This window comes from Colias philodice, chromosome 6 (genome assembly GCF_061535455.1).
Source record: "Colias philodice isolate Cphi_HAF_F1 chromosome 6, ilColPhil1 Martin Lab GWU primary, whole genome shotgun sequence".
Classification (NCBI taxonomy): domain Eukaryota; kingdom Metazoa; phylum Arthropoda; class Insecta; order Lepidoptera; family Pieridae; genus Colias; species Colias philodice.
Window position 1 is genome coordinate 4,142,835 of NC_143091.1, and position 19,443 is coordinate 4,162,277.

The 19,443-nt window shown below is 32.9% G+C and overlaps 3 protein-coding genes and 1 long non-coding RNA gene across 6 annotated transcripts; 3 read left to right on the top strand and 1 right to left on the bottom strand.

The window, feature by feature from the left end:
• Window positions 1-471: 471 nt before the first annotated feature.
• Window positions 472-6,974, top strand: LOC149487615 (uncharacterized). Of its 3 annotated transcripts, none has more exons than XM_089696196.1 (8): window positions 472-623; window positions 1,091-1,273; window positions 1,406-1,570; window positions 2,151-2,329; window positions 4,163-4,835; window positions 4,960-5,100; window positions 5,419-5,544; window positions 6,323-6,974. In XM_089696196.1, the coding sequence occupies exons 1-8, from the start codon at window positions 617-619 to the stop codon at window positions 6,466-6,468; spliced, it is 1,620 nt and encodes a 539-aa protein (XP_089552322.1). In that variant the 5' UTR covers window positions 472-616; the 3' UTR covers window positions 6,469-6,974. The 3 variants fall into 3 exon arrangements, with proteins under 3 accessions (XP_089552322.1, XP_089552323.1, XP_089552324.1); XM_089696197.1 differs by having other exon boundaries at window positions 5,434-5,544; XM_089696198.1 differs by lacking the exon at window positions 472-623 and adding an exon at window positions 633-798.
• On the bottom strand, window positions 6,697-11,368 carry Rrp42 (exosome complex component Rrp42). The gene is made up of 6 exons (XM_089696199.1): window positions 11,180-11,368; window positions 10,904-11,100; window positions 10,616-10,781; window positions 10,338-10,517; window positions 8,738-8,958; window positions 6,697-7,117 (listed from the first exon to the last, which is right to left on the bottom strand). Exons 1-6 carry the CDS (start codon window positions 11,234-11,236, stop codon window positions 7,015-7,017), a joined length of 924 nt encoding a protein of 307 aa, XP_089552325.1. The 5' UTR covers window positions 11,237-11,368; the 3' UTR covers window positions 6,697-7,014.
• On the top strand, window positions 7,272-7,999 carry LOC149487617 (uncharacterized). Its single transcript, XR_016315728.1, has 2 exons — window positions 7,272-7,511; window positions 7,815-7,999. It is a non-coding gene; the product is annotated as an uncharacterized LOC149487617 (long non-coding RNA).
• Window positions 11,369-12,418: 1,050 nt separating the features above from the next.
• Window positions 12,419-18,176, top strand: LOC149487618 (sodium-coupled monocarboxylate transporter 1-like). The gene is made up of 14 exons (XM_089695870.1): window positions 12,419-12,675; window positions 13,173-13,332; window positions 13,441-13,506; window positions 13,614-13,665; window positions 13,776-13,843; window positions 14,214-14,368; window positions 14,631-14,771; window positions 15,048-15,156; window positions 15,407-15,516; window positions 15,840-15,982; window positions 16,542-16,669; window positions 17,107-17,276; window positions 17,514-17,739; window positions 18,061-18,176. The coding sequence occupies exons 1-14, from the start codon at window positions 12,464-12,466 to the stop codon at window positions 18,127-18,129; spliced, it is 1,809 nt and encodes a 602-aa protein (XP_089551996.1). The 5' UTR covers window positions 12,419-12,463; the 3' UTR covers window positions 18,130-18,176.
• The last annotated feature ends 1,267 nt before the right edge of the window (window positions 18,177-19,443 follow it).

The following is a 19,443-nucleotide window of genomic DNA, read 5'->3' on the forward strand; positions in this document are numbered from 1 at the left end:
GCCGCACAATTCCGAATTATGCTGATGCTTAATTGGAACGTGAAACGCACCAGCAGGTTGCGCTAAGTTCAGTGTTGAAAAAAAAATATTCATAGAGTTAGCAATAACCTCATATTATGTAAATAAAGTGGTATACATAATATTTGGTTGAAAAATATTTACGGTTATTTTAAGTAATTTGGATTTTGATTATTTCATTAACATTTTTTTCAATGTTTGTACCTTCATCCATACTTAAATTTATTTTTTTAACACAATTTGAATTAACTTTGATTATTTCGAAAAAACTACAATGAAACGAAAGCTTTAAATTTTTTTCCAACAATTAATAATTACTAACGATAAATCGATTGCACGCATCAATTCACGCGCATTACTTTTTCTAGTGCTCGATTGTGCGAAGCATTGCTGTAGTTGGAACATTCAACGATAAGCATTATGCCGCTTAATGCGCTCTAGTGCTGTAATTGGAAAACGGGGTATGTAGCAAGTTCATCTAGCAACACTGAGTGTTGTCATTGTCATTTGTCACAAGTCACTGCGTGACGTGACTATTTTGTTTTTGAACAAAAACAAACCTGATTCTTATTGCACAACGGAGTAATATTTTTCTCCAATGTTCGGTAAGTGATGAATCATTAAAATTGAAAACATTCATCGTATGTATATAACCGCAGAGCGCTCGCGCTGAGCGAAGCCCACCATATATAATATTATTCTCGCTGACGCGGTGCGCAGTCTCTTGTGTTTTGTTGTGTTGTATTGATTTTGTATTTTGTGTACATTTAGACGAGATAGGTACGTTTTCCATGTAGATTAAGATTATTTTTTTTATTCATATTAATATTGTGTTGAAATTGAATAGTTTATTATAAAATAAAATTAGAGCGTTATTACTGTTCGTATTTTTCGATTTGTCTACGTTTTTAAATGCATACGATCTAGACTAGATAGAATGGCTGTACTTATTACTTAGTATGTGGTATCACAAAATGGCCTCTTTGAAAATTATCGCGTCATAGTCATTACATGCAATAACATTTTAGATTGTATCTTAGGAATTTGTGTATTAACTTAGCTTAATTTATAGCTCAGAAAACAAGAATGGAGGTACAATTTAAAGTTTATACATTCTGGAATGGGAGTGAGAAGCCAGAAGTAAGGAGGTTTGGGATTGAAAGAGGTGTTGTAACCAGCTTTCAGTATTTGAGTGCTAAGCTTCAAGATATCTACCCTAAGCTTAAGGGAAAGAGCTTCACTGTCTCTTGGAAAGGTTTGTAATTTCTTTAAAAAAATATTAAATAATGGTTATTTATATACATTATGATTGATAAAAAAAAATAATCTATAGCTTATTAGAAATCAAATATGAGCAAGTTAACAAAAATACTTTCTCATTAAATAGATGAAGAAAGTGATGACGTGACAATTTCATCGGACGATGAATTGATGATTGCTCTGACGTCAATGGCAGATGATTTGAAGCGAATCCATGTGCACACCAAGGAGGATAATAACAATGATGACTGTGACATTGTTATAACTGCTGTTACTGATAATAATGCAGGACGTAAGTACTTCACTACATAGTATAAAACAAAGTTGCTTTCTCTGTCCCTATTTCCCTATGTCCCTTTGTATGCTTAAATCTTTAAAACTACGCAACGGATTTTGATGCGGTTTTTTTTTAATAGATAAAGTGATTCAAGAGGAAGGTTTTAGTATATAATTTATTAGGTTTTAGACAAAGCGGGCGAAGCCGCGGGCGGTAAGCTAGTTCTTAATAAACAAAATTGTGACACGTATATGCCATCCTTTGTATTGTTGTGTAATAGATAATGTGCCCTATAACATTGATTGAACTGTACATTGAAGATGTTTCTAGCATAATGATTTTAGAAAGTTGCAATAAATTTGATAGGACTTGTAACTGTACTAAAATAAATATATTAATTTTAAAAAAGTTATTTATTTTTTGCACACTTAACGTTTATAAAGTTCTAGTAATTTCGAGAATTGGTTTTACATAAACTTGCATATTGATTAACCCATTGAGTCCAAAACGGCCCGATCGGTCCATGACACAATAGATTTTCTATTGTGTCTGTGATTCTGGGGCCTGAGTTATTGACGGAGATTTTTTTATCTAGCTTCCACTGGACCCAACATTCCTCACTCTGGCGTAGTGTGCGACGGCTGTGATGTTCCCATAACGGGTTTCCGCTACAAGTGTACCTTCTGTGATGACTACGACCTGTGTTCAAAGTGCGAGTCCGCCGGCCTGCACCCCGAGCATTGCATGGTGCGAGTGCCCGTCCCCTCGTTACCTGTAAGTGTTTTAATTCTCTTTGTCTATTTTTTTTTTAACATGATAACGTTTTTAAAATCGTTTTAGTCGGGTGACATGTTCAGAAACTTGTGTCACACCAAAACCTCACGAGCGCGATCGCAGGTATAACGAGAGAGAGACGGACCGATATCCCGTCTCATCTCGAGCGCTGCCACTGCATTATGTTATCACGTAAATATCTCGATCGTTAACCTACTGTACAAACAACCAATTTTTTTTTATTCTTACTTTTACCCTCTTTGTCTATGATTTGTGCTTTAAAAGCGAGCTCTGATAGTCGTACCTGAATATTGAATAGTGTGAGTGCCTTTGCGGTTAGTGTTTTTAGCATCAATACATTTTTATTAGCATCACCAGTGTATGTTTGTATGTAATCGACTCCTTTACACACGATTTTGACCCACTGGAAACGGATAGATTTAATTTAAACTTTGTCCACATATCAAAGATCGGTAACAATACAATAATTTCATGTTCAGTTCGGTTAGAGCGTGCTTTTTTCGTTTTTAAAAATATATCAATTATTGTCTACAACTTGTGCTACAAATGGCCGTTCGGTTGTAGGCTTCGACTTGTGTCGCAAGAGCGAGGTCGTTGGCCTGCCCATTCCCATGCTGTCCGTAATTTCTTTGTCGTGTGATTTTTAATATAATTTCATCACATTTTTGTTTGCCGAATAATGAAAATACTGAGTCATGACTTGCTGATTACAATAAATTAACATAAATTGTATATGTATATGTGTTGAAATATAAATGTATCATTACAATTTATGCAAAATGCTCTAGAGTCTAGTAAAAAAAGGGTTTTTATGATGCAATATTAAGTCGGTATAAAAGTAAAAATTAACATTTCTATTTTGGTGACTTGCAAGTATAAATAAATTGCACCACTATTACAAATTTTCTCAACATCAGTCACTGTGAAATTCATATTATATTTTCAACAAAATCAGTCAAGTGTAAGCTAGACTTGTTCACCTTGGATTCCGTGCGTAGTTTCAACATATTTGTCCCTTCAAATTATGCATAATTAAAACAAGTAATAATAAGTAAGCAGATTTAGTCATTTAATATTCGTAAATAAATAAGTTTTCACCTATTTCGCCGGTTCTCTATTTCATTGCATAAGCCTTTTTTAATAAATGGGTAAAGGTAATATTATTTTGCTTGGTATCCTTGTACATTCGCTGTAATTAAAGCGTACATAAGTGCAACGAACTGGAAATTTTCCATCCGTTTGAGATACAAGTGGCCTCTGTATCCAATTAATGTGCTAGGGAAAATTTATTTACTATTACTATTTAACTTCGATAACAATATTAAATGTATTGTTTTGGCATACCTAACATTATTACTTTACACACTTTCCGTATGTCGAATCGATTTGTAACGGATTACGGGTCATATCTAACCGGTTCACGTGTTTAAACACGCGACACAGATAAACATTCACAGGTTCTTCAGAACCCACTTCGGGCACCAGCTCTCATAAGTTTGCCTAATATATATTATGTATTAGTATTATTCATTCTTTGTAAAGTTTTTAACCCTTGTGAGAGAGGTAAAAAAAGACGGGTTGCACTCCGGGAGTGCCGCGGTCGGCAGAAGTGAAAACTTGATTATTAACGTTGAGCATGTTTGATATTTTGGAATGGTATCCGTCTAACGCTTTTTCGATCAGGTCACGTGTCCTGACGCGAGTTTAAGATTTTATACCCATTACAGAAAATGTGCTCAACGCCGCTAAAGAAGTTTTCACTTTAATAAATGTTTTTATTTTTTATTTAAATGCATAAATTACAATTTACAGCGCACCGTTATCAAGGCGGCAGTGAAGCGATCGCGCCATTTCCTCAAAACATTGAATCAAATCAACGAGGAACATTGCAAGAAGCAACGTCATGAGAGTGAAAGTAAGCGGCGGGAGCATCATGGCCACTACGGCCATCATCGCCGCCAGGCCCGTGACGAACACCAACGCCGGCCACGCACCAGCTGGCTGGAAACATTCGCCACTTATATGAACGAATTTGCGAACCTCGCTGGGGACGTCGGAGTTGAAACTGAACATGAACCAACTGCAAACCAGGAAACCCCGACAGCCGCTAATGAAACCCCTAAAACTCAGGCTGAAGCTCCAAAGGCTAGCTCTGCTTCCGCCTCCGCATCAGCAAATGCTCAGCAAACATCATCGGCCAGGGGACAATGCCCTTTCACACCCGATAATTTGAACATGGATAACATTCAAAAACTTTTGAACATGTATTTGAGCGGAAACTTGAATGCTTTTATGCCGCAACAGCCATCGACATCTGCAAAGGAAAAGACTGATGTTGAAATGGGCCAAGGGGACAGCAAGGCGTCCGCTGATAAGCAAAGTGTGGCTTCAGAAGTGACCTCAACTTCGAATGCAGCAGCTCAGTCGAAGAAAGAGGATTCCCCTGACAAAACTGATGAGTGGACTGTTATCAATAATGACAAAGGTATTTTATTTCGTAATACATTAATAGATTAAATTGATGTTTGTCTTTTAATTTCACTTTATAATATAAATATGAAGTGTTTTTTTTTTGATCCATTTTCATTGAAATTTTTACTTTTTTACAGATCTTATGGATTCTGAAGCTAAGGCTCCTGGCGCAGAAGCAAACCCTCCCATTGGTTTCAACCTGCCTGAGGAGTTCCAAAATCGTGTGCAAATCAATGAGGGCCAAAGTCTCTACCCGCCTCTCAATACTGCCACAGCTGGTAAGTGTTATAACCATCAAAAAGCTATTAAATTGAAATATATTTCGTGTTCGTTATTATTTTTAAATGTCAATACATTTACATGTCTACATTTATCGCAATAATGTAAATTGAATGTTTTGATAATAACATAAGTAATAAGAATAAGATATCTTTTTTTTATTTTAATTGTTCTTTCATTGAATACATATTATCTCTTAGTATCTATAATAGTTTTCAGTAATTATTTGATGTCTATCATAAATGATTTTTGAATCAAATTATCAATTTCCCAACACTCAAATACTCACATCATCATTTGTCATTTATAACATTTAGTGTTGAATCCCAAAGAGCCTGCGGTGAAAGTTCCAGAACAACCGAAGCCGACTGCTCCGGAAGAACCAAAGACTAAAGATGCTGGCAAGCAAACATCAGCCACTGGTCGCCAGGAACGACACCCAAGTAAGTATCTTATTTATCAAGACACATAAAACTGAAAGAATAGAATAAATTCGATTGCTCTGGCGGGTCACGAGTGGCTGAGTTGGTCAGGCATCCGCCCCGGAATGGCGCGAAAGGATGCGGGTTCGAGTCCCGCCTCGTGATCGAATTTTTTCTATTCTTTATAAATTTATATTTATAAAGCATTTGGATGCCATAAAATAATAAATATCAATTTCATCATATTTATTACTAGCTATTCGTCCTGGCTACGCTTGACTATTGTGGAAGATATACAAAATTTGACATTTATTATCCCATGAACTAACAAATTAAATAAACCATTAAAATCTGTTCAGCCATTCTTGAGTAATAGATGGTGTTACTATCTTTTTGATACATAAATGTAAGTATTGTTTGTTTGAAAACATAGTAATCGACATAAAATAATTAATATAATAATTTTATGCATAAGTATTATCAAGTTCCAATTATTAAAGGACATAATTAATCATATACATTTGCAAAACAATGAGTCAGAATGATATCATTCTAATCATAATAATTATTATTTGGTGGCCCACTTTATTTATTTGCATTAATCAATATGCATTGTTTCATATTATTATCATAACTTATATTTCTGTAGTTAAAAACAAAATTATAATGTTCATGTGAGCAATGAGTGGGTTATATTTTTATGGGGATTATTATATAACAAAGAAGGAAAACTTGACGAAGACATGTACTTTTTTAAATGTATGGAAACATAATTTTAATATAAAACTTTATTTTACAGTGGCTCATATTCAAGCGGCCATTGAGCAGATGATTGCAATGGGCTTCACTAATGAAGGAGGATGGTTGACTCAACTACTCGAGAGCAAGGATGGCAATATCGCTGCTGTTCTTGACCTATTGACTCCTATCAATGCTAAGAAGTAATTATATTCATAAAGAATATAAAATACTTTTATTATCTCTATTGCATTATTCTCTATTAGTTCTGGGGCATTATATCATAGCCCCAAATAGATATTTCAAATAAACATATTTTTTGCATAGATAAGAAGTAATATCATAAGTTAAAATTATATTGACAATGGTAATAGAATATGTTATTTACCTGATTTATGACTGAATATCTTGCCTAATTTGTATTAATTATTTCAATTATTATTGTTTATGTAAAATGGAAAATTACATACCTAATATGGTATTTTTGTGTTTTCTAAATATAATTTCTTTATATTAAGATATATATTTCGTTTATGTATCTTGTTGATATAAAGACAACTTCATGATATTCATGTAGCTAACATTGACATATTATGGAAAGAAATGTTATGACTGATTGCAATACAGGCCTGATAAAAAATGTGATAAAGTGTGATGGTTTCATGTAGAAAAATGTTTATTTTCCTTATAATATAATAAAGGTATATGGGCAATATTGTGTTTTAATTAAAACCCTTTTTGTAAATAAAATATTTATTTGAGAAATCCATATGATTCTTTTTTGTAATTGATTGTTTCTGCTTTTTCTCGTAAAAGAGCTTTTCCAAGTGCTTCATCTAAACATTTGGCTGCAATGCTGAAAATACATTGAATGGTGTTAATAGTTGAAATAAAGATAAGATATAAATAATAAATATATATATGTTCAATAAGATTGTAGACTGACAATACAGAAAGATAATACCTAAATTAATCTTTGTACAAAATTACATTGTTCAGTATTTGATGGAAATTTCCACAGAACAGTAAAGTAGATAGAAGTGTGATGTGGGCGTGGCCCACGTGTCACTTGTAAGGTAAGATCACCTAACTTGCTCTCAGTTGTGCGCAGAAAAATATTCGAGTCGGTTGTCAGCTGTCAAACCTTTTTTCCGTATTTATTCATTAATTAGGACGTGTTGTTCGGTATAAGAGTGCAAAAATGATAGCAGACGAAATAATATCAGCAATGGAGGCATTTCATACCATCGGTAAGTCTTATTTTTATTTATTTTACATATAATATTTTATGTTATATCTTCGCTTGTAATTTGTCAAAATTGTATACAAATATCTAGTCAAAATGAACCTTAATCCGTAAGAAATTAGTACTATTATAGATTGAACAGCAAACAAGAATTTCTGGAATATTATTGCAATAAACAAACGAATGTCGCATTAGTGATGCTTGTGGCGCATATCGACAGTATCGATACTTTAGAAAAGACAAACATTATAAATATTAAATTTTATTTTATTTTTCCTTAGCTTTCATTAGTCCAATTTATTTACAGATTTCCCAAAGAGGCTAATTTAAAAGAGAAATGGATAAATGCAACGTGACGAGTTAACTGAATGCCGAACAGCACTAAGCAGTCTAACAAAGGCCATCGATACAGCAAACCTACGGCAGTTCCAAGATTTAAAATAATGCATATTTTCTGTTTGTATTTTGTAAATATAGATTAATACTATTCTATTCCGTTTTTTATTTAATAATAATAATATAAAAAGACGTACTTAGTAGTAATAAACATACTCCAAAATGTGACACATTATACTATACTCGTATAATAGAAAGAAAAAAAATACACAAAAAATATTTATTTGTGAATTATCGATATCTCGATATCGATAACAAGGCTGACATCCCTCAGGGCATAGCATCAGATAAATATCAAGTTAATGTCATTAATGTTGAGTGACACAAATTTCAACCTTATCTCTATGTGTTGAGGTTCAAAGTTATATCTATCGAAAACTAACGCCCTCTGTTGTGGAGTAGCTGAATGTTTTTCGAATTTGGAATTTCTGAGCAATGAGAAACAAAACAGCTAATATACCTAGAGATGTTATACTAAAATAAACCGTAACATGGTGCGTTAGGGTACATATTGAAATGCTGAATTTATAACCTAAGTCAGTTTTTACTCAAATTAAGCTGTCCAATCAAAGGCATAGTTTACTTGTAGTGTACTGTATAACTATCGGTTTAAATGTGTGGGTTTGGCGACACTGGTTTTCATACTAATTATGACATTATCGCACTTCTATTTGTTTTTATTGTTCTGTGGAAATTTCCATGCATTATATTTTGTCATATGAGCTGACAGATAGCAATAATCATTGGGTTCCGCAAATCCGGCCCTTAGTCAATATGTATCTATTTTAATTTTATATCTTTTTTAGCAATTTCAAATATCCTTTCATTACTTACATTCCCTGACTGACAGCTTCTTTCAATGTTAGTGGGGCCACACTGCCTGCACCTAACATGCCAATTGTCGTACATTTAGACTTTAATTCAGTGTCCAATGCATTTGTAGTGTAATATCCAGGATTGCCAGATACACCCACAATAAGTGACACAACACTACACTTTTCTTCTTCAGCTGATGGATCTACTACACATTTATCACCAATTTTGCATAGTGTGACCTGAAATATTTCAATTTGTTTTTATATAATTTCATTGCATTGGTTTGAACTTTGAACTAAAATACTGTGTTTTTGTTAATTTCATGACAATTTTGACACTAATTTGTTTATCTCTCTGTACGATAAACAATGTAAGCCTACAGGGGCGTGCACAGAGTTTTTCGACAGGGTAGGCAGAAATATTGTAATGATATTAAGTCATATTATCGAATACCTACTGCAATGTTTATATTTTCACATTGCTGTACTCATATATTATGAGCTTACAATACGTAGTATTCCCCAAAATAATGGAAAATATATTACGATTTACACACCTACCTACTATAAAATAATTTTCAAAGTACCTATAATAACTAGTGTTCTATATTATGAAATTAACGATTAACTTTACCTTTGTGTATTACAAATTCCGGTATAGATCGGCTCTTTTTTCTATCACTAAGTCTCTGTTTGATAAATGTTTATTCATAAAACAAAAATAAGAATTTTCCGTTAAATTATACCTAATTATCTTACAAATTATTACACTCACGATAGACATAATCTATTTAGTTACTCCCAAAACACTTCACTTGCAAATTGTTCTAATTAATAACGTTTGTTATTTCCAAAACAAAACAAACGAATAATGATACTATTTGTAGATGGTCTTTACCGCTACAAAAATGTATAAATTATCACACTTCTTAAATTGGTCGCATATTCAACTTCAGTTTCGACTTTCGAATGTGGTTCCGAATTCGGTTCGTACCTAATTCGTATATCTTCGTAAAAAGACACTGCCTACCTTGTGTGTTTGTGTGCGTGGTTTTATAACATCTGTGTGCCGTGTTTATAGGCACGCACACATATAAAATATGCGTAGACACGCAGAGCACACATATAAAAACTTAGACACGGATAGTTTGTGTCTTTGCCGTCCCGTGACGGACTGAGTCCTGTGGCGGCGCTAGTGCAGCGCATGCATAGTGACTTGAGCTGTGTTATTGAAATTAGATAATAATGCCACCAAAATACCAATAGATGGATCTGAAATATATTTGAAATATTTTGATTTTTGTTTCATATACTACATGGCGTAATTAATAAAATATAATGACGCTGTGAATTTCATTTTATGGATATTAAATATTGATCAGAGTTTGGTAAATGCTAGGGTAGGCAGTGTCTTTATGTCTTTATGGAATGCACGCCACTGTAAGCCTATAGTCTATAGTTTACCGTTTGTCGCGGCTTTGAGCCGTCGGTCTCAACTGCTTGAAGGGGTCTGTGTATGGCTGCCCTAATTGTCATTAAGTTAGATATAGAACAATACTTATTTTAATCAGTATGAGTTTATTAAAACATTATACAGTTAAAAGAAAAAAGTATATTACCAGCAATGGTGCAGTGCCAACATTCAAATTCTTGCTATCAAATGGATCATCAGATAGTTGTAAATCTACATTTCCTCCATCCATGAGAGCTGCTTTAACAAAAGGTATTCTTGTATTGAATAGTGCGGCTTTTACAGCTAAGGACACAGCATCACATAAGTTACCTCCACATTCTAATATCTGAAAATTTTAACCATGAATACACACATTGTAAATATGTAACACAAATATTGTAAATTGAGTTTTATTAGTTATTGACTTAATTTTAGAATACTTACTAAAATATCAATATACAGTTTCCAACATTGTTTTCCTTCAAATATACACAATTGCGTTAAGTTAAATGCTTGAGAAGAGTGGTACGCTCTTTGTAACATGTTTGATATAGTGCTTGCGAGTTGTTCTCCACCTCTTCCTTCAAATTCTGGTGTGGCATTTGCGGAACTAGAAATAATACACTTCAAATTATAACGCAAAAAGAGAATCACATTACTAAGAAAGAAATGAAAAGGAACACGACGAAGAGCTTATGTTATAATTCTACAAGTTTCAAAATTGTAACTTACCAATCTACAAAGAACTCAATTTTCCCTAGACCGGGTTTGTCGGGATTAGGGACATCAATTTCAGTTTTTACACCCACCAGTATATCTGTGTTTGCCAACCTTAAACGCGCCGAGCCACTTGCATGACTGACTACGTCCGTTTCCAGTTCCATGGGTCTATAGTCAATATTAGATCTCCCATCAGAGCGGAAGTCTTCCTAAAATTACATGACGATGTTATAAGATAACTTGTTTACAAAATATATTTATAATACACAAAATAATTCTTGTAAACACCTGTACGCCATGAAGTATATATGTTTTTTCCGTCTGACTTAGCAATACTCCTGCCATTTTATAAATTAAAAGTAAGAAAGAACTCAAGAAGAAAAATAATTATATGTTTTAAATTATGTTCAGTTTATATTTGTTTAGTTTTTAAAGAAAATTCGATGTACACAAACTTGTTGGTTATGTTTACAATTTACTATTGACAAGTGACATGCGTCAAAACTCAAAAGTTTAACCTTTTTTTTTCATAAATGGCAACAAATTAGGCTGTTCTCACAAGACGACAAAAGGTAAAATTCGTGTATAATTCTGTACTTATTGACAAATAAAAAGAACAATATCAAATGATTAAAATATAATGCTATTGTATGAAGTTATTCCGATTTGCAGATCAATTGAACTCCTGCTATTTTAGTACTCCTGTAAATAAAAGATGAGCAAATAATCTCATTCATGTGATGTTTCAAAATAAAATTCTACATAATTAATTTATAATTTCCGCAATTTTATAGGATAAGATTTTGAAACGGTCACGGGATTAAGCATATTCTTTGTCAATACATCCTAGCCTATCTCAAACTGCCTGAAGACAATGATTTTCTTGTTTTCTATTTCTTCTCTCAACGGATATCGAGATTAAATAATATTATTTTAAACAAAACTATCAATTTTCAAAATACTACTAACCTAATTAATATGCAGCAAGTTAGATAATATAAGGTGGTACCACCTGCTCCGCTTGCAGTATGATGCCTGGGTACGTCCATGCCGCATTTTAAAAGTTTGTCGTCATCAGAGGCATCCATGGGTACTTTAATAATTAATTATTCTTCATCATTATGGCATAGAATATTATATTCTAATAAAACAATGGCACAAAAAGTTATCTCCAATTAAAACCCAGGTGCTGAAAATGGGCGCCTATAATTGTATTTAATAGCGGTATGAAAATTGAACCCTTGGTACTATTAAAGTTATAATAAACGATAGTCAAGTTTAAAAAATGCCATTTTTCAAAAGCCAAACTCATGAATCTATACAAAGTACCTATGTTAATTGTTTAGTACCCTTCGCAATGTCAAGGTTCATATTTACTACAAGATCAGTTAGACCGATCCCGATTCAATGCTAGTCACAATTGGGGGGATCTCGCAACATCCTCTTTTAAATTGCGAGTTATCGTAATTTTTTCATTGTAACAGATTGAATTTACACACTGGGTTCACTTGCCATTCGAATCGTGGATCCCCCGCTGGAAGATTATTATCGTTGTTTAAAAGAACATTTAATATGGGCGATACACAGGACAATGTCGCCGATATGGTGTTTAAAATGCAAAAGTTTTCTTGGGTGGATTACGTAGTTTTCATATTTATGTTAGCGATAAGTGCTTTCGTAGGTGTGTACTGGGGCTTTTTCAAAAAGCAGACGACGCAGAACGATTATCTTCTTGGCGGAAGGAATATGAAAGTGTTACCCGTATCCATGTCTTTAGTAGCCAGGTTAGTAGTTTATTGAATTCTTCTGATATAACTGAATAGCTGATCATTTTCACTAGCAAGTAGCATCCCTAATGATAATTTAACATATCTGGCATATATTTTCACTCGGTAAACTTTAACTGCAATACGCTCGTAGATATTAATTATTCAGGTTGTAACAAAGCATCGTGTTCGGAATACATTACGATAATAATATGGAAAATGTATGTTAATAATTTCCATCCATGACCTGAATATGAATAATGTTTAGCGCTTTTTAATATCCTACTCCAAATCCTTCTCTGCTTAATTTATGTTGAGAGTAGCTATTTCCGCTAAAAAGTTCAATCATTAATTAAAATTTAAAAGACGGTTAACGTTATAAACCTTGGAATATTAACTTAGGAGTTTACATAAAACACGATATTAATTTGTCTCGCTTTCTATAAGTCAAAAAAAAAAAAAGATTCACTTAATTGGATTCTACCTGTTACCTACATGGTGCGTATAACTTTCAGCTTTATTTCTGGAATAACATTATTGGGTTCACCAACAGAAGTATACATGTATGGGACGCAATATTCTTACATCATTATCGGAATATTTCTAATGTCCATTTTCATGACTCAAATATACTTACCTGTGTTTCACGAACTTAAGATGACTTCAAATTATGAGGTACGAAGGAAATTTGAGTAATTAATTTTAATTGTGGTCATTTATTTAAAGTCAAATAATGTATACCTAGGTATAAGTTATTAATTTATGTATCAATTTTTTTTCTAGTATTTATCATTGAGGTTTGATAATAAAGTACGTCTATTCGGTTCAATGCTCTTCGTTTTTGCGATGGTGAGTATTAAATATATGGGTTAAAAGTTATAACCAATATTATATTATGACGACAGAAATTCAGTTATTTATTCATTTTTGTTTTTATTATGTTAAATTAATTTCAGATAGGATGGTTACCAATTGTTATTTATGTGCCAGCACTTGCTTTTAATCAAGGTAATGCAGATGATTTAATATAAAATTATTAAAATCTGATTTTTTAATGTGACATCTATTTAATTTTTATATTAATGAGTAATTAATCAGAAAAATATTTTATATTTCAGTGACTGGAGTTAATATTCACATAATTACGCCAATTGTGTGCTTAGTTTGTATATTTTATACGAGTGCTGTAAGTATTCTATATCCTACTTTGTAGTACTCATAACCTATATGTATATGCTTTAACGATTTATCATCCTGTAACAACCTGTATCATATGTTACTCAAGGATGATTCAAGCTATAAGCATATTAAATTTAAGATAATTTTGCTTAAAAATGCGACAAAATAATATGTCGTTAAATGTATAGATAATTAGGAAGTCGACCTAGATTTACTAAACATTTATATCCGGATAGCAGAACCGCGTTCAGACCACATCTCAGCTTAACATCAGGCGAGATTATGGTCAAGCGCTTCCCTATTACCAATAAAAAAAAAATGTCCCTATTATTTATAATTATTTTTCTTCCTGATTCTAGTAAACCTAATTCTTTTAGGGTGGTCTTCAAGCAGTCGTTTGGACTGATGTTATTCAAATAACAGTGATGGTAGGGGCGATGGCGTTAGTTGCTATAAAGGGTACCCTAGATATTGGTGGATTCGGTGTTGTATGGCAACGAAACATGGACAGTGGAAGGATTGAAGCACCCAAGTAGGTATCTTTTAAATAATACGTTATTTTCAATTTGTTTGCTGTCTGTAATAGCGTTTTTGTTCTACTGATGATTTTATTAACTTTGCAGTGCATGAATAATTTAGCATTAATGCATTTCCCTAAAATTGTTTGTATCAATAAATTTAATTTTGAATGAGATCCAAATTAAAAAAAATGGGTCGTTTATTAAAATCGATATCGATGACGATAACTTACACATTCGATAGACTTCAATATCACATATTATTTTCTTTTTTAGTTGGGATTTCAACCCCACAGCACGACATACAATATGGAATTTGGTAATAGGAGGGGTAATATATTGGTTACAAGCAAATGCAGTTAATCAAACTATGGTTCAACGATATCTGGCTCTCCCTACGTTACGAGGCGCGAAATTGTAAGTTGTTTCCTGTTATTTCGGAAAGTCGACTCGTTGTCTTTTTAGTTTTTTTTTATTAATTATGATAGGTTTCTACTGCAAATACAATTAATATTCTCCTATTTCCAAACTGTTTAATAAATTACCTGCCAGCTACAATGATTAATATGTTATGCAAGACAATATACATGTCCAAAAGTATTAAATAAGCTAGCAGACTTTATCAGTAAGCCCTGAAACTGATATTTAGTGTTTTATTTATGTTAGTCGTCATACAACAACCTTTTTTTACAGGTCGGTATTTCTATTCTGTATTGGAATTTCAATACTGTACTGTTTCTGCCTATATTGTGGATTGCTGATTTATGCTAGATTTTACGATTGCGATCCTTTGCAAACAAAGGTAAAGTATAAAAAAAATAATTTATATTGTTAGATCTGCCTATTTATCAAACTCAAAGTTCGATTAGATGTGTTTAAATATAATATGGTGAAAGCTGCTCAAACTCAATTAATATGCTGTAATTTTGGTATGCAGATAGATTTTGTAATAACTTATGGAATTTTCTATGGCCATCACACGAGCGAATTTACGGGAAGACGTCTATGTTTCGTTTTTTATGCAGTTAATGACAGTCCAAAAATATTTTTAGTTAGCGAAGGCAAAGGATCAACTATTGCCGCTTTTAGTCATGGACGTTTTGGGTGATTTTCCCGGACTGCCAGGAGTTTTTCTTGCTGGGATATTCAGTGCAGCTTTAAGGTAAAGAAAGCAGTTAGGTATATGTAGGAAAAATTTCTTTTACTCATATAAATACTGTTGGTAGTACCTATATTCTAGACTTTAACTTTACTAATATATATTTGTTTGTCACCCTATTAAATTAATGATAAATTAAAATGGATGTATTCCCATCAGACGTAAAAGGAGAGGAAAATGTTATATTATATTTATTAGCATATCTAATACTGGTAAGGTTTTTTTTAAATGATCGCTATTTCATTGATGTAAAGCGTGTTATCCTTAAATAGCTAGTTTTAGATTATAAAAATTTACATAGAAATTAATTTTAAACTTCTTTTTAGTTCATTATCAACGAGCTTAAACTCAATGTCAGCTGTAGTGCTTGAAGACTTTTATAAGCCATTCTTCAAGAGGAAATTGTCTGACCGTCAGACCAGTTGGTTGTTGAGGGGAGTTGTCATTTTCATTGGAGTACTCTGCTTAGGTGATTGTTAAACCGGCTACTTACGTACCTGCAGCAGGGGCAATATTGGAATTGCACCCTCAATTCTTAATTGTGTGTCTATACATCTCTAAATTATTATGATCTCTAAATTGCCCCTGCTTGCATAGGTAACTGAAATTGCTCCAACCGCCGTGCAACCGATATTGTTCCAATATTGCCCCTGCCCAGGTACGAGAGTGGCCGGCTTAATTTAATTAATCTTTATTTATAGTTATAACATTATGTGTATTCTGAAGATTTGGACTAGTAGGAATTGATAAAAAGCACTTCCTACTATGCAGGGTGCTATTGTGCAATAAGTGAATAGATTTTATTAAATGTGATTAATCGATCTGTTGAAGTATTTATTACAAAAGCAAAATGCATTATTCTGCATGGATCTTTGTTATCTGTACATTATGGAATAAAATAAATTATTCGAACTTGTATAGTTCGAATAATTTATTTTATTCCAATTGTTAATTGATCGATTATTAAGCGTCTTTTTGTTCGTTTATTTCCTGTAAAGCATTTGAATCCACTGCAATCTTAATTGCAGGATTAACATTTATCGTTGAGAAATTGGGAACAATTCTACAATTGACGATGACATTGGAAGCCATAACTATGGGGCCCCAGCTTGGGGTGTTCACTATGGGGATCTTAATGCCGTGGGTAGACGGAATGGTAATTACAATGAGTACACACTTACCTTATAATATTATAATACATTATAATATTATACACATTTGATACTTATTTTAATCCCTATGTGCATAAATAATAACAAAGCACAGGCAATATAATGCTATGCTAGAAACGAAGTAAAAGAATCTGTTCGTAACTATTTTTAGATTTCAAATCCCAGATTTGGTCGGATACGTGAGAACACCCGCACTTTTTACTAATTCAAGTCACAATAACGTAAAAATAAGGGGCCTAATAAGTAAATTAAAATATTTAATAGGTCATTTATCATAACAAAATGCAAAAAAAAATTAGCATTTTTGATTGTGGGAACTTTGAACAGCTTCCTACGGTAAAACAGAAGATGAACGAAGTCTTTACTTTCGCATTTTGAAATATAGAATTTTACGGGAATAACAAATTCATATTGTGTGCAGGGAGCGTTAATAGGAGGAATGACTGGTTTGGTATCAATGACGTGGTGGTGTCTATCAGCGCAGTTGGCTATAGCCAGCGGTTACATCACCCACCCACATAAGCCACTCAGTGTAGATGGATGTCTGTATAATCATACACTGGAATTCAATAATGTGGATACAGTTGAAAGGTAAATTTGCTAAATTTATGTGTTTTGTTATGTGAATAGCGATGCTCTAAAAATAACTACAGAACCATCGAGATATTACAGAACAAATATATTTCTAAATTTTTCTTGCGAAACCAAGTCTCCTAACTTCAATTACTCATAATTCCTACATTTGACACCTAATAAGTTATCAAAGATCATGTTTACTTTTATTAAAATGTTCATATACAGTTGGTACAATACAATAATTTCTTTCAGGGTCGAAGTAAGTCCAATATTACATGTATCATACATGTGGTATACGCTTTCTGGATGTGTGATAACAATGTGTATAGGAATGTTGATATCAGGTGTAAGCAAGGCTTTAGGAAAAGCTTACGTTCCGCCCGCGCCAAAACTTCTAGCGCCACAGATAAGGAAATTATTTCGAGACCCTCCTCATCCGAAGGAAGAACCATTTATTTGTGCTTATAAGTGTCCTAAGGTAAGAAACTCGTTTTCTTCAAATGTAATATTTAGGTTTCATTAATGGTTTGTTTTTTTTGTCCCTCATGCAGTTTAACAATTCACATAAACGCATGTCATGCTTGCATTAACGCCGATGTTGTGGCGTTACATTTTCGGGCCTCATTTAACCATTTTCTGAGTAGTTCTTGATAGAATATTCTACATTTTTTTTATGTTCATACAGTATTTGTCATTTTAATTGATAGATAAGCAAAACAGAACATACCCAGAAGTGGTGAAACAGCCTTGAATAATATATAAATAGGATGTATGATTAATTGTAGATTTTTTTTTGTAGGACAAGCAGCAGAAATCTACAACACTAAATATGAAGCCTATTCACAGAAACACACAAGGCACAAACTGAGACTGAAATTATTTATTTTATTTATAAATATATTTTTTCGTAATTTATACGTAGTATTTCATTGTATTCAAAATTTATAGATTTTTTTACAATCACAAGAAAATATATACTGCCAATAAGGGCGAATTAACAAAAAAACAGGGTTCAGTACAGAATGGCAATATACAGGGTTACTGGTAATTAGACCGGATCCTTTTAAGAGGTGGTAGGGGAGGTTATTTGCAACAATTAGACTGTATATTGTTATATCCGGAAATGGCTCATTTTTGAGATATAATTTTTTGAATATTTTTTTAAGAAAATCCAGTTTCACTACTTTAAAATTAAATTAAAAAAAAAATTATGAATCGATTTTAATTTTCTTTACAGTTTTAGAGAAACCTTGTTATAGCTCTTAATAATAAATAATAATATCGTACTTATGTGGATCCATCTAGAAACTAGAGGCGGTTTTATATTTTTTTTTTAATAATTTTCGGAACTTGGTTTACAAAAACATTTATTTTCTCCAAAAAAACGCCGACAAACTTAGTCTGCGTTTTACTTAAAAAACATCTACAATTCTTCAGCTATCCAACGACGTAAAAAAATTGGCCCTTTGTTGCACAGTTGCAGAAATAATGCGATAACAAAAGATTCAGGTAGAGACATTCCGAGAAAGGGCTACTTTATCTAAAGAAAGGTATCCATGAGAGGTTGTTATGAAAGAAATACTTTCTGAATGTGACTTAACTTTTACAGCTTATTTTCAAAATGTGAGCCACTATTTTGAATACAGAGACGCATACGTTTGCGTAAATTGCTTTTAACAACGCTTGTCTTTAAATTAATTTTCATTTTTTCTACTGCATTTATTATGCGCTGTTTTAATTCTTCGATGGTCTCGTCATACACCAAGCTTTTCATGTGACCCCATACGTAGAAGTCGACGGGAGTCAAATCGGGACTTCTGGACGGCCACGGAATGGGTCCTCCTCTGCCAATCCACTTGGGATAGTGACAATTGAGCCACTCCCGGACGCTTAAGGAAAAATGTGCGGGGCAACCATCATGTTGATAAATCATGTTTCTGCGGGTTTCAAGGGGTACCTCACTGAGTAGCTCATTAAGTTCGTTTCTCAAAAAAAAAAAATCATATGCTTCACCATTAAGGTTGTTGGGTAGGAAGAAAGGACCAATCAATTTATTCTTAATAATGCCCATCCACACATTTAGGGAAAACCTTCTTTGTGATCCTTGTGTTTTTTTCTTGTCTGGATTACTGTCTACTTTTGGGGCCCAATAATGGATATTGTGATAATTTGTTATTCCATC

Excerpts from the sequence above, each read along its gene's own strand:
- LOC149487615 (XM_089696196.1), top strand. Across the intron at positions 4,836-4,959 it reads TGTTATCAATAATGACAAAG|ATCTTATGGATTCTGAAGCT; the intron begins GTATTTTATTTC and ends ACTTTTTTACAG. Across the intron at positions 5,101-5,418 it reads TCTCAATACTGCCACAGCTG|TGTTGAATCCCAAAGAGCCT; the intron begins GTAAGTGTTATA and ends TATAACATTTAG.
- Rrp42 (XM_089696199.1), bottom strand. The coding sequence starts at position 11,236 with ATGGCAGGAGTATTGCTAAGTCAGACGGAAAAAACATATATACTTCAT. Across the intron at positions 10,782-10,903 it reads ATTGAGTTCTTTGTAGATTG|TTCCGCAAATGCCACACCAG; the intron begins GTAAGTTACAAT and ends TATTATTTCTAG. Across the intron at positions 10,518-10,615 it reads AACTGTATATTGATATTTTA|ATATTAGAATGTGGAGGTAA; the intron begins GTAAGTATTCTA and ends TAAAATTTTCAG.
- LOC149487618 (XM_089695870.1), top strand. The coding sequence starts at position 12,464 with ATGGGCGATACACAGGACAATGTCGCCGATATGGTGTTTAAAATGCAA. Across the intron at positions 13,507-13,613 it reads TGCTCTTCGTTTTTGCGATG|ATAGGATGGTTACCAATTGT; the intron begins GTGAGTATTAAA and ends AATTAATTTCAG. Across the intron at positions 14,772-15,047 it reads ACGTTACGAGGCGCGAAATT|GTCGGTATTTCTATTCTGTA; the intron begins GTAAGTTGTTTC and ends CTTTTTTTACAG.